Source organism: Anticarsia gemmatalis, chromosome 23 (assembly GCF_050436995.1).
Source record: "Anticarsia gemmatalis isolate Benzon Research Colony breed Stoneville strain chromosome 23, ilAntGemm2 primary, whole genome shotgun sequence".
Taxonomy (NCBI): Eukaryota; Metazoa; Arthropoda; class Insecta; order Lepidoptera; family Erebidae; genus Anticarsia; species Anticarsia gemmatalis.
Window position 1 is genome coordinate 3601195 of NC_134767.1, and position 14442 is coordinate 3615636.

At 33.9% G+C, this 14442-nt stretch overlaps 1 protein-coding gene across 1 annotated transcript in view; it reads left to right on the forward strand.

Annotated features, from left to right (window-relative positions):
• LOC142983173 (cell adhesion molecule Dscam2-like) overlaps window positions 1–4099 on the forward strand; it is a 93695-nt gene extending 89596 nt beyond the window's left edge. The window contains exon 32 of the mRNA XM_076130055.1: window positions 1518–4099. Coding sequence (XP_075986170.1) covers window positions 1518–1546 — 29 coding nt within the window. The 3' untranslated portion in view covers window positions 1547–4099. The remainder of the gene's footprint in view (window positions 1–1517) is intronic.
• Window positions 4100–14442: the final 10343 nt, after the last annotated feature.

The window sequence follows — 14442 nt, forward strand, 5'->3', positions numbered from 1 at the left end:
AATATCTCTTTTATTTTTGTCCGAATTTTATGAAAATACTGATCCAATATTTATATAATTGAATGAAGCATATTACTCCTTTTATAAGTTTCGTAAAACAACGCTGTAGTCTAGCGGCGTTTTTGAAGCTCAGCATCACGAGGGGTATTTTGCTGAACATTTAAATTAGGTTAAAAAAATAATATCTCTCGATTAGTTAAATCAAGACCTAATCCTTTATTCCTTATATATCCTTTTTAAAAAATAAACGATTATATTAAGACGTTCCAACACACTTTGTTTTGTTTGAAGAAAAAGTCTAATAAAAGCAACCACAATTTTTCTTTCATACTACTATGCTAAAAACATACTGTTTCACAAATTCCATTCTACACAAACAATACTTCAAATCAAAAGGTTAATAATGGCCGATGTTATTAAACAAAAGCATAAACAAGTAATGGGCATGTCAATTAAACTTCAATCATTAAATGAAGACGAAACAATTATAATTGGAAGCCGAACAATATATAAGCCGAGGCCGAACAAAATGAAGGCCGAATTTAATTTGGACAATGATTTAAAACGTTATTTCATATGTTTTCGTTAAAAAGCTATTAAATGTTATAATGAGTTGATCTGTTGGTAATGTACGGTCAACAAAAACGGAAAACATTTAATGAACAGAACATTGCAATGATTTATTGTAAAAGGTATTGTATATGTAAATGAGTGTCAATGCGTAGTATTTATAATTATGACTAGATTTAACACTTCAAAAGTATCACTAACTTTTTCAAATATAATTTTGACAGTGTTTTCTTATACATTGATCACTTTGATCTAAAATGTACTGGTTGGGCTATCCAATACTTAAGACTTCTCGGCAATCATTAAGGCTTAAAACTGGTCATCTGTCTGTTTTATGATAAACACGACAACAGATAGTTGAAGACTAATGACTTAATAACTGTATTTGGACCAAGGTAAATCAAATACAGTATTTTTTATTAGTAAAACTTGAAATACAAGGAAAGCCGCGTAAATGAGCAAGTAAGAAATAAAATAGTAATTACATGAACGTTGGCAAATACTAAAACTAGTACAACCACATTACAACAGATGTTACAGGTCACTGACCTGCGTCACATTTTCCACTTTACAATTTATTTCGTAAAACAATGTAAGTTCTAACATTTAATTTTAAGGCGTCGTTACTACCAGTTGCGGTCACTGGTTAGTTAACGATCAGTAGGTTAAGCAGCCTCTGCCCCAGATGTAATTAGGGAAATCGTTAAACAATGGCAGACGCGCTGGTTAATAATAAATGTGTATGTTTGCTGTTTATTGCTTTTGTGTCTAAACTACTTAACCGATTTTGGTGAATTTAAACACAAAGACAGATAAAGACCCATTTTCAATAATCACACCTAAAAGGCTGACAAGGTGATAAAATTGATAAGGGAATAAAACTGCGAGTGGAATCACGAGAGTCAACTAGTAATAAAAATAACGTATTTTTATCTTTTTTGTTTCAGGTCATTGTCGAACCCCACACCACAGATAACAACGGAAATACTGATAAATAAAAAAATAGAATATGTATATCAAAATATTATATTGTAATTTTTACGATTTCAGTTCATATTATTAAGCATATCAATAAATTGTATCCGTAATATAAAGAAAAAACTTGTAAAAATAATTTGTAATAGATTTTAGTGATATTCTAACTGTTCAGTAAGTATTAGGTACTTATTTAAATATCCAGAAGATGATATGTTTTTTTTTTCGACGGGACATTAAAAGGTAAGCTCAGGTATCTTTGACTAGGTTGTTTCTCTCTCATTTGTATTCAATGGTACTTCATATGAAAGAATGACATGCAAGATGTTTTTAAGCTCCCCTATATTGTAAGAGGTTGAGTGTTGCTCTTCTTCAACATTAAATGAACAATTATTTTTAACTGCTAATATACTGCCAATTTCATTTTATATACGCAATCTTTCATAAAGCCTGTTTTTCTACCTACCTACATGTGTTCTACTATAAAAGTATTCAAAGCATTTTTTTTTAATTCATTTATTTTCTAACTTCGCCCAGCTTGACTTTTGGATAAATTTTCGCATCACAAGAGCTAACACATGATTATGACGAACATAGAAAATCCAAATATCGTTAAGTATTAAAACGAATATCGTCGAAAGTCCTACTTATGCCCAATGCCTCTGTAAAATAACAAAGAAGGTTCATAGTATTTATCAATTACTTTTATACTTTAACGTTACATTTTTGTAATATAATACGGGAATTAAAGCAAGCACGCATCACCTTTGAATGCAACCAGTCAGCTTGCAACCACGGCCAGTGCAACCTGCGCCGAAATTTCAGGCATTTCAAGGTAAAATGTGTGTTCGTTATTGTTGTTGTATTATAAATTAACTGGAAAATTTTGGGACAAAAATCATTGTGTCAGAAATCGAAAAAAAAACTTCGGATTTCTTATGTTCGTCTTCAAGTTTGTACTCTTTTAATTCATACTTGTATAAGAAAAGTAATTCGTCTCAAAATATATTTATTAAAAGACTGATGTTTTAATGTAGAAATAAGTTATTGTTCGAAACTAATTGTAAAACGTAGTGACATATTTTGGCACTTATTAAAACGGCTTCCATTGAAACTAATTGTGTTGCCAAAGTTTTTGCGTAACAAAAGCGGGGTCTCTACTACGAGTATTATAGGTAAATTGAAAAGCCATGGTTGTTTAAATTTTACATGCAATAAAAGAGACGCAAGATGGCTGATAATAGAATATTCAGATTTCTGAGCTGTATACAATATAGGTAAGCTGTTATTTCTCATGGATGTGAAGATATTTTTTGCCCAGAATATCATACATCGCGGCTATGAGCCCCCATTGCCCCCAAATATAGGTTTTCAATAAATTTATATAAAACTCTTGCGTTACTGAGTGGCTGACTGATGGACAACGCACAGCCGAAACTACTGAGCGTAGAAAGTTGAAAACTTTCTAAGGAATCTTCATGCCAAATTTCAACTGAATCATCAATGCTCAGAGGAGCACTACAAAAGGATTTTTGACAATAATTACCTGCGGGGAAAACGTGGGTGAAAAGCTATTATAATCATAAAAGCGTGCTAAAAATCGGAAAAAGCATTCCAATATAATTGGAACGTCCCAACCCTGTAATAATAATAATTATACAATCGCATTGAAACAAATTAAACACAATGCGTTTTCATATCAAAATTGATGTTGATTTACAATATAATTATTTTAATAATTCCAATCATTTTCCATTTAGAGCTTAACCGATTTGGCTCATTATTTATTTAGTCATTTCCAATGTTGAATTTAAATTGAATTGAGTATTGCATATTGTTATTAATGAAAGAATTATAATTATGTCTAACTTATTTCAGTCGATTTTAAGTAAATGATCAATGTTCCACAGTTTTAGATGCTGACCCACTTGGTCGAATCGAATGATTGCCATTAGGGCTACTTTTAGAGATCGATTTATTCAAGACAATTGGTCTTGATCCTCAAATATTACGGCTGAGTCAGTAAAAAATTGTTGCAGATATCAATTTCGGTAGAAATTCAACCACATATTGCAGTTAAGTATTTTTAAAACTTTACTTGGCCATTTGAATATGCTAGTTGTCTATATTCGTTCTGTCTCATTTCATCCCAGGCAAGTAATAAGAGACAACATAACGAATACACAAACGACAGAGACTATTTCTACTATAATGATAATAACATTGCGAAATCAACTAAGTTAGTACAATGCCATACTTTCACAAGGCAACCTTTCAAACAACAGCGCGCATTTTCATTGAAAACTAAAAGTTAAAGCATCAAGCCTGAACGAAAGCCAATAAATACCACAAACTACATCAAGAGCATAATTGCCAAAATATGTCGCAACAGATTAGGAGTAACTGCCAAATTAATTTTAATAGGAGTTCTAGTCGCAAACTATCTCCCAACTTAGAACAAAATTGTTCGCGAACTATTCCAACTGTTCGTAGTTCGTAATGGGAGTAGAGTCTTTTGTTAATCTAGTCATTGAATTGTGGAATAAATGTTTGAAGTATGTTTTGGAGTTTTATTTATGATATTATTAGTATGATATTTTTATTTTAAAAGTTAAGCGCGACCCCCAATTTCAGCAGGTTAAATATAACTATGAAGTTGCAGTACTTTTGTGAGATGAATAATAATTTTCAAGAAAAATATTGGCATAAAGGTAAGTATTGTTAACAATGGTAAATATTAAAATAATCGCAGAATATGCATTTTAAACCACTCTCAACTAAGGAAAGCTCCATATAATAATGCAATATTATTACTAGAATGGCGAAGAAAATAATCAAGTAAAATGAAATTAATGTTAGTTAAGAACTTTTACACCGTACTATTGTGTTTTACAATTTATATAAGTAGTGGGACTTTTGACATCTTGTTTACTATATTTCGCAATAAAACCCGACAAAAATAAACCTACAAATAAACACAACAAAAACAAGACTTCAAACTTCCAAACTACCAACATTTCTTATCGATACCTTTCACCCAATAAGAACAAACATCGAAATACATATTTCAGACCCAATTTCGGCTACCAAATGAATTATTACTATTTACAACGGTTACAAAGTGGAGTTTTTTATATCGAAAACTTGGAGTCGGAAGGCCAGAATCGTAATTCAAGTGAAGCAAGCGTAGGCTCTCTCTAAACTTTCACGGGGTTAAGGTACCGTTTACACTTGTGCACGCGACTTGACTTTTATAAGTACTAATTAAGAGTACCTGATTTTATTTTTGAGTTTGTTAAGAGATTTTAAAAGTAAAGTAGTATTCAAGTCGTCTGACATTTTGTTTTTTTTTTTAATTTCTAAGCTGAATTCGGATGTTCCGTTTGATAAAATGCTTTACTTTCGCAGGCAATTGAAGTACGTGATATTTTAGGACAAATCTATCTGCTATGATACGTAGTGATTAAACTGAAAGCAGGATAATTTTTTGCTCATCATTGAACAGCTCGAACAGAAGTGGCTGTAGCACTGTATTTTTGTTTGCAAATGGACCTCAAAATATTTATACTACAGATATATAACAGCGCTTAATGTATATTTATATGTATATTAATAATAATAATAATGTCTTCCTAGCCGATATACGGCTACGGCGGTCAGTTTCATTGAAACTGGCCATCTGTGCAGGACTTTGTTTATAGTGTCCACAATACACAGGTACACTCTCTATTCCATCACTCTCATAGTCTGGTGGGACGGATAACCAACACAACCAGTGAGAGGTCAGGCGCAGGACCGACGGCTTTACGTGCTCTCCAAGGCACGGAGGTCCTCGACCTCAACTTCCCAACTCCAGGCAATCTCTAAGAAATTCTATACAGAAAATCTCAGAAACGTCTTTTTGGCCCGACCCAGGATTCGAACCCGAGATCTCTCGCACAGCAGCCGCATATACTACCGACCGCGCCACAGAGGCAGTTATATATTACAGTGTTAGTGAACACGATACCCACTGCGCCAAACGTGCAGTTAAAATACACAACACTTGTTTTAGTTCGAGAATCTACACTCAGTATAAACACACCTTAAAACCCTAGGAAGTTTAGTGAATAAATAAATTAAGGTGCGAGCAAATTTATGTTTACAGTTTCACCCGAACCGCTGGACGTGAGTTTACAATTTTAACTACTATCTCTGGGTTTTGCTCCCCAAGGACGTTTTCAGGACACAAAATAAATACTGAAATTTACCTGCCTATGTATGAAAAACGTAGGCGTTTTTTATTTCCCTTGGTATTTGATAAATTCTTGGGATAAGTTTTACTTTCAATGTATAGTTCGAATTTATCTATTTACAAAAATCCTGTGGGACAGTTTTCTATGTTAGTTTACAACTTTTAAAATAGTATTAGATATTATATTTCTGCATTGGTATATACATTACAAAACTTTTTAAATACAACAATTTGTTTTCGGAGATGTACTGGGTCAGAGTTTAATTAGGGATAAGATTTCTTCCTGCACCCTAAGTACAAATCGAAGAACTTAGACGGAGAACACTGCAGGCTTTTACTAATGAAAGAATAATTACAGGTAAAAAATCAATTACCTTTGCGAAATTGGGGTCACTGTTTTTCTACCAGAATTTTCTTTTTCCATTTACCTAGTACATATATAACTGCTTAATCAACAAAGTTCCTTTTAAACCATCGTACCCAACAAATAGTAAAATCACCATGGAAATAAATTCCAAGCTGAACGTAACTTGGAAACACCAACCGCATACAGTCAGCTACAAAAATCTCTTTACAAATTCGTTTTTTTTTATAAATGGTAAGTACAACAATTTTTGACATATTTACTTGGCTCTTAATATCTACTTATACCCACGGCGGCGGCTTATATGCGGCGGAAATATACAGTCAGCTTTAAAAGTCGTTAAACGTGGTCGGGGAAAAAGTCTTTTCGCATTATAGTATGTATGAACTTGTAATAAAATCTGTTTTCTACACAAAAAATCTCGACATTTGGGTACCTCACGAGCTCACTGAAAGAAACCTAATAAACTGTGTACTCATTTGTGATTCTTGAAGCCAAAGAGATTTTATTACAAGTTCATACATACTATAATGCGAAAAGACTTTTTCCCCGACCACCTTTAACGACTTTTAAAGCTGACTGTATATTTCCGCCGCATAAACTTCCATATTTATAACCCCATACTTCCCCGTTTTTTCTCGTCAGTAATCCATAGTTTGAGTGGTAAGTTTGACTTTAATCACGTTAAATTTTAACCTGTAACACTGAAGAGCTCTTGCACGGATCGTGGGTAAACACCACTTGGCAGACGTAGGATTGCTTTTCTAGTTTGTGGAGTAAAATCGTAATTTGCAATTGAAATGTTTTGAGTGTGATGTTCTATGTAGAATCACATGTAATAATGTCTTGATATTGTTTGAGAAATAACTAAAAGCAAAAGTGAAGTGTGTATGTGGTAAATGTAAGTAAACTTATTAATTACCAAAGCGAAGGGTCTTCTTAATCTATTATTATACATATATATTGATCATAATTTTTTTTTTTTTTTTTTTAAAAAGACAACTCCCGCACTAAGAATTGCTCTTGTGTCGCGGGGACTTTTACAAACATACAAACAACGGACACAAAGCACAACCAGACCCGAAACAATTATTTGTGAATCGCACAAATAATTGTCCCGTGTGGGAATCGAACTCACGACCTCCCGACACAGTGGTATCGGCGTGGTGACCTAAACCACTGCGCCACGGAGGCAGTCAATAAACCAAATTAGATACAATAACACTTAAATAAAAATAAATTTAACCCATTAATGTCCCACTGCTGGGCAAGGGTCTCCCCCCGTAATGAGGGAGGGGTTAGGCCTTGAGTCCACCACGCTGGCCAAGTGCGGGTTGGGGACTTTGCATGCCCTCAATAAATGTATTAAACAAATTTTAGGCATGCAAGGTTTCCTCACGATGTTTTCCTTCACCGTTGGAGCATGTGATAATTATGTCTAATACACACATAACTTCGAAAAGTCATTGGTGTGTTGCCTCGGGTTCGAACCTGCGACCACTTGCGTAGGAGGTGCCAACTTATACCACTCGGCTATCACCGCTCATTAATTCAATAACTCTTAATTCAATTAATTGAGAGTATTTTGTCACACCTACAAGATGCTTTTATGTTAAACCGCGTATAAAACATGCATTATAGGATACCATTAGAAAATATTGATGTCTTACATTTGCTTTTAAAGATTTTTGCCTAACTAAGCCAAAATCGACATAATATATAATATAATTAATACATTATTCACACACGTTACTACGGTACTAGTACCTATACTATCAACGGTACACTATCAACGGTAGTCACAGTATACTATCAAATAAAGAAGTATACACAAAATAATCCAAAAACAACCTAAGCCTGAAACTAAACCTACTGCCGCAATAGTATTCAAAATGTTAATTTACAATTAACTTGGAGGTTAAAACAGTAACAGTTTGGAGTCGGCACCGCAAGGCGATATTAGAATTAATAAAACGTTAAACAAATGTGAGGACAAATTGAAACAGCTGCAGACTTCACGCAAACTATGAGTAAGGCTTTATATGTAGTTAAAGCTATAAGATTTTCACAGCTGAATCTATACTTAATATTATAAAGCTGAAAAGTTTGATTGTTTGTTTGTTTGAACGCGCTAATCTCAGAAACTACTGGTCCGAATTGAAAAATTCTTTCAGTGTTAGATAGCCCATTTATCGAGGAAAGTTATAGGCTATATATCATGACGCTACAACCAGTAGAAGCAGAGTACCAGTAAAAAATGTCACAAAAACGGGGAAAAAATTGATCCATTCTCTCTTATGTGACGCAAGCGAAGTTGCGCGGGTCTGCTATACTGAATATAAACCGAAATTCACGCCTTTTACTCATGGAGGTAGGTTGTGACTAAAGACCGCAGCTAATTTATTTTCTTGTTTTAATCAAGTTTTTCGAATGTCATACTGACATGAAGTCGTGCCAAAGTATTGTCAGAGTTTTGTTTTTTTAAATTTTTATTAACGTTTAACATAGTGCTTGGTTTTTGGGTTCACAAAAGTGTTTCACTTAGATGAGTATTAGCGTTTTTTTCTGGCATCTTGCATGATACAAGTCAACTATTACGTTCGATATCAATAAACACTTAATACGACGTTATATTATTATTGTGTGTATCTGTCATTAACGTTCCTGCACACAAAGAAGTTTAATATTAAATTATTATGAAAATTTAAAACAGTGGTCTAACCTTTATGAGAGACTAGTTGACCCGCGCAACTTCGCTTGCGTCACATAAGAGAGAATGGGTCAAAATTTTCCCCGTTTTTGTAATTTTTACTGGTACTCTGCTCCTATTGGTTTTAGCGTGATGATATATAGCCTATAGCTATCCTCGATAAATGGGCTATCTATCACTGAAAGTAAGTAAACTAATTTTTTTCAAATCGGACCAGTAGTTCCTGAGATTAGCGCGTTTAAACAAACAAACAAACAAGGAAGGAACAACAAGGAACTCGATATGTATAAGATGGTCACCCATCCACGGAACAACCTCGGCAAGCATAGCTTAACCTCAGAGATCGTTCCGTGCGGCTAGTATAGATAAGTTCAATGTCTTACTTAAAAAATCATTTATTTTCTCAATTAAAACAATCACGCTTTGACGTCATAGTCTACTTCAGACAAAGAATAATTCACACCGACTAGTCAAAGACCTTCGATAAAAAGCACTTACAAATACCTTCACAATAGCTACATAATAATATTATTAAATCTATCAAAAGGTCACAAATTTTTCTTCAATACCAAACGGCTTACTCTGAAAGTGCCTAAAGTTTTCCAATCTTCAAGTTTTAGCGACTAACCGCACTATGGACCGCCTATAAATCACTTTATAGCCTTTGTCACCTAATTTCTTGAGGACTTTTATTGATTTTCTTTGTTCATCTGATTGAGTGTTTTTCTGAGGGAAATTATACGTATTAATTTAGGAGCGTTATACGTTACAAAATTGGTATTGGGTAATAATGCGGCTTAATGGCGGTCACCATACTTGTATATGTATGTTTCACGAAAAATTCGTTCATGTCAGTTGTCCTTTGTGTTCGTAGTTTGTATGTTTGTTAAAATACCCATCGTGACAGGACTAGTTATTAGAGAGGGTAAAAAACTGGAACGAACTTTAATTATTTCAATATTGAAGGTTTTGACAATATGACGTCTCAACACCAAACGTGCCTCCAAGTGGTAGCAAATCGAGCGCCTCCAGGCTTCGAAATGTACCTTTAAAGCCCGCCTCAGGGTGGCTATCATGTATCTCAGTTGACTTCTATTTGAAAACCACCATCCCGTACATTGTTTACTCGCTGAGATTATAGTGATTTACACGTTACATCAAATTCTGAATAATCAATTTGACGTGCAATAGTTGTCAACTGAGATACGCGATAAACATACAGGTTGTTGTCAATTGAGATAACAGTCGTTAAACCATGTCAAGAACTCCGGATGGATTATAGAACTTTAACATTAGGTTTAAAACTAGCCATACGATAATAGCATAACAATATTTCCTCTACAGCTGGTACACAAGGTTTTACAACCCGATAACAAAGTTACGTTGAACGGACCGCAACTGGGGCATAAATCTTACAACTGCTTGTTTTGTCTGTATGTCTAAATGATTTTGTTGCATAATTTCATATACATATATGTATATCACAATGTGTTTTCGAACTTTGAACTGAGTATTGAAGTACAACTATGTGAAAGCAAGGCCACTTTACTGCAGGTGTATTCTAGATGCGTGACAATTTGTGAAACGTATTATATCTCTTTGGTTTTGTCTCCATCTAAAACAATGTAACTTATGTTTGATCAATATGAAAGATGTTGAAAATGGGCAGAAACCTTATTCACATAGCAAAAGAGCTTAATAGTAATCAGAGCTATTTCGGAGACAAAAAATTAAAAAATCGTATGACCAGTCTTTACGATTCAATTATATCCAATACTAATTCAATAGTCACGATTTATGGCACCCATAGAAATTGAATCAGTCGTTAGTGCTTGAAATAGTTTGAAGCATACATAAAATACAGGCTAGGTGTAGGTAGACCTGGCAGGGACGGAAGGGCCACTTGGTACGAAACTTACGAACTTATTTTGCTATACAATATATGTATATACAATAGGAAAGAATGTACTTAAAGGTAGTATTACCAACATATTAAACATACACTAGTTTCATCAACATATTACACAACCTACATAGAACCGAACATCAGCTCACATAAAACCCCGGCTTAAACTTCAAAAATACATACATTTGGGCTCTAAATTTAAAGTGCTTCAGTCTTTCGGTGTCGGTAATAAAGTGGGCCAGTAAGGGATTAACCCAGTCACAATAGATTTAAACAGGTCACCCTGACATAGGACCTTCGTAGAACACTTCCCTTTTTTAAACCCGGATTAAAAGTTACGATCTGAAAATAGATTGAGTTAATGGATAGTGTTAAAATCAAGTACCTGTAAGTATAGCCTCTATACATACAGGTACTTGATTTTAGCACTATACTATAGACTAGTAGTCTATACTATAGACTATACAAATAATACAAACAAAAGGCTGGAAAGTTTATCTGTTTGATTGTTTGTTTGAACGCCTTAATCTCAGAAACTACTGGTACGAATTGAAAAAATATTGTTGTTATGAATAGTCCATTTATTGAAACTACACCAGCATCTTACGAGTAGTTGAAAAGGAGCTGAAAAGTAAGTCCACGTGGACAATGTCGTGGGCGGCTGTTAGTTACTTAATTCTACACAAGCACCACCCACGATTTTGTACGCGCAAAAGATTCCCCAGGAAAAAAATCCCTTCTGCTTATCCAGGTTATAAACTTACCTTACCTATTAAATTTTAATTCGTTAGTTTCAGTGTATAATGTCGAACCACCAATCAAACTATCATGTTTGAAATGTGAGAATCAATTGAACTCTGATTAATTTAATTAACATTAGGTATTAGCAATATTATATAGTATCTAATATCTATACACTGCAGTAATAACATAATTATAACTTTTCCCGAAATAAGTAGTAAAAAGTTCTGTAATACGCAACAAAAATAGTTTTGACGTAATTATCCGCCATTCCCTCACTACACTTTCAACTAATTCGTTTAAGTTGTCATCAATTTATTCAATCAAAATACTTTACGTACTTATCTAGCAATCAAATAATCAGATCCCAATACGAAAAGAAGTATCAATAAAATAACCAATATAATAAGGAAAACTCCAATACAATAAAGATTAGTTTACATTGCATCGCTAACACTTCGAAACGACCAACTAAGACCCTCTACAAATAAATACCCAAAAGGAATCTAATAAAAACAGATATACGAAGCAAGCGTTATCTTGAAGAGGCTCCCTCAATCTCGAATAATATTAATTTATCCTACAAAGTAGCCTCTTTATCGGGCAATGAAATGACTTAGCACTGATTACGGTGCGTGCCTTCACAACCCACCCCTATAGGCAACCCACCGAGGCTTTTAATTACCGAAAAAACTTTGTAAATAACACAACAAACATTATCCATTGCGGGTTCAACACCAACAATTGTAGATACGTCGTGAATGTAAGCGTCAATGGATGTATTTTGTGAGTTGTGTGCAGATGTACCTAAAGTTTATTGGTGGGAGGATAAGCGGATTAACTTAATAGCTTCTCACAGGTTCTTTCTATTGAATGGTGAAACAAATCGGCCTTCTTCGTGCCAACATTAAGGGTATCAGGGTATTTTCTTTTGCCGTTTAGTTTTTATTGGGATAGGGAATCAATTAGAGGCCATTTTTGTTTCGCCATGTGTCTTGGTAACGGCTTTGTTAATTAAATAGCAATCAGAGTAATGGACGGCTTGATATTAGATTTCTGGAATGTTTTTGGGGAATTCTTGGAAGTGCGTTAGGTACAGAAGGTTTTAGGGTGAATATGATGACGTTACATTATAATTTTATGATGAAAAAAATTTTACCGTGAAGAATGTTCTAATTCTGAATGTTTTATGCATCCTTTAGCCACACACTTTGTGCCCAAGGCACTTTACTAAGTTGTTGGAATATAGGTGTAAACTAACACCAAAAAACTAAACCAATTACGAATGAATCTTTTACAAATACACGCAATAGTGACGTATTAGATGATTACCTACTGTTCTTATAGATATGCTAAGATGTAGAAGTAGATTAGGATGGAATTTTAAATTAATTTCATTTGCAAATCTAATATATAAAATTCTCGCGTCACAGTTTTCTTTACCGTACCTACTCCCCCGAAACGGCTTGACCGATTCTCATGAAACTTTGAGAGCATATTGAGTAGGTCTGAGAATCGGCCAACATTTACATATTTTTCATGCCCCTAAATGGCACATTTTTTGTTTATGGCAAAACATCGTTTGCCTGGTCAGCTAGTTGCTTAATAAAATCATGTTAAAAATATATAGTTTAAAGGCATTGATCATTTTAAAACATCTATCCTGTTTTAAATACATCATGATGTTACCTTAGTTTCAAAATGGCAGGCGTTCCGCGTGTCCCATTATCTTCTGAAACTTTTAAGCTTATCCCCAAGTAAAGTCATAAAGCTTAACAAGATTACTTGTAATGAGCATATCATTATACTAACACTTTACTATGGCTTTCAACATTCTTTTTTTACATACATTTACTCGGTTTTTAAACGAATACGAAAAACTATTTTTTTTAAATTAGACTGAAAAGATTTAATTTTTTTTTTAATTGAATTGATTGATTTTTTTTTTAAATTGGAATTTCACAATTGTAAAAATCTTTCATACGTGACAAGAGTTGTTTAAAATAGTTCTTTAAGGTATGCAAAGACACCAACTCGCACTAAGCCAGTGTAGTAGACACAAGGGGTTAGCCCTCCCTGTTTCCGAGAGGACACCAGCAGTGACATAAATGGGTTTAATTAATTAAAATAAACCATCAACATAGTAAAGTATTCATTCAAGCATTTAGAGACGTTCATAGCCAGTTGCGCTTATCGGTCGGTGAACGATCTGTGGGTTAAGCAACTAAGATGGGCGACCACATAATGGTGGTTGAACTGGGAGTCTCCGTGCTTCGGAGGGCACGTTAAAAATCGGTCCCGGTTGTTCTCTATTAAGATAACAGTCTTTAAGCCACGACAGAGGCCTTCGAGCTTGAACAACTTTGACACTAGGTTGACCACTAATCGTACAATAAAAAGCAGACTTAATCATTCACATGTCACTATAGCATAATGTATTTAGATTTCATTCTGATGAAAGACCTCTTCGAAATAAGTTAGAAGCCACAACAAACAACATAATATTCATGATCGAGAGATAACATAGAACCCACTCATATTGGATTATTACATTTCCTGTCAATAAATGGACCAAAAAATACTCACCTTCAGACTTCTCTCTGTCAGAAACTTGTATTAGTGACTATGTAGGTGTTAACACGAAACTGTATTATTTCAAGGCATCAGGAACTACGGATCTTCCCACGTAGCACTTGTATCGTATCAAATACTGTTTTGTTTTATTCACGTTAAAATAAAAGGATCTTGGGATAATATTTCACATCATAAACAAAAATATACTTTGCTACATTAATTTTTACTAACAGTTAAGTTAATATTAAATACAATACTCTACATTGCTCTAAAGAATTGCAGTTTCAGAATAGTACAGGGATGCAAGATCCCTGTACTATTCTGAAACTGCAATTCTTTTTTATTCCAAATATTCTTTTATTGCCTTC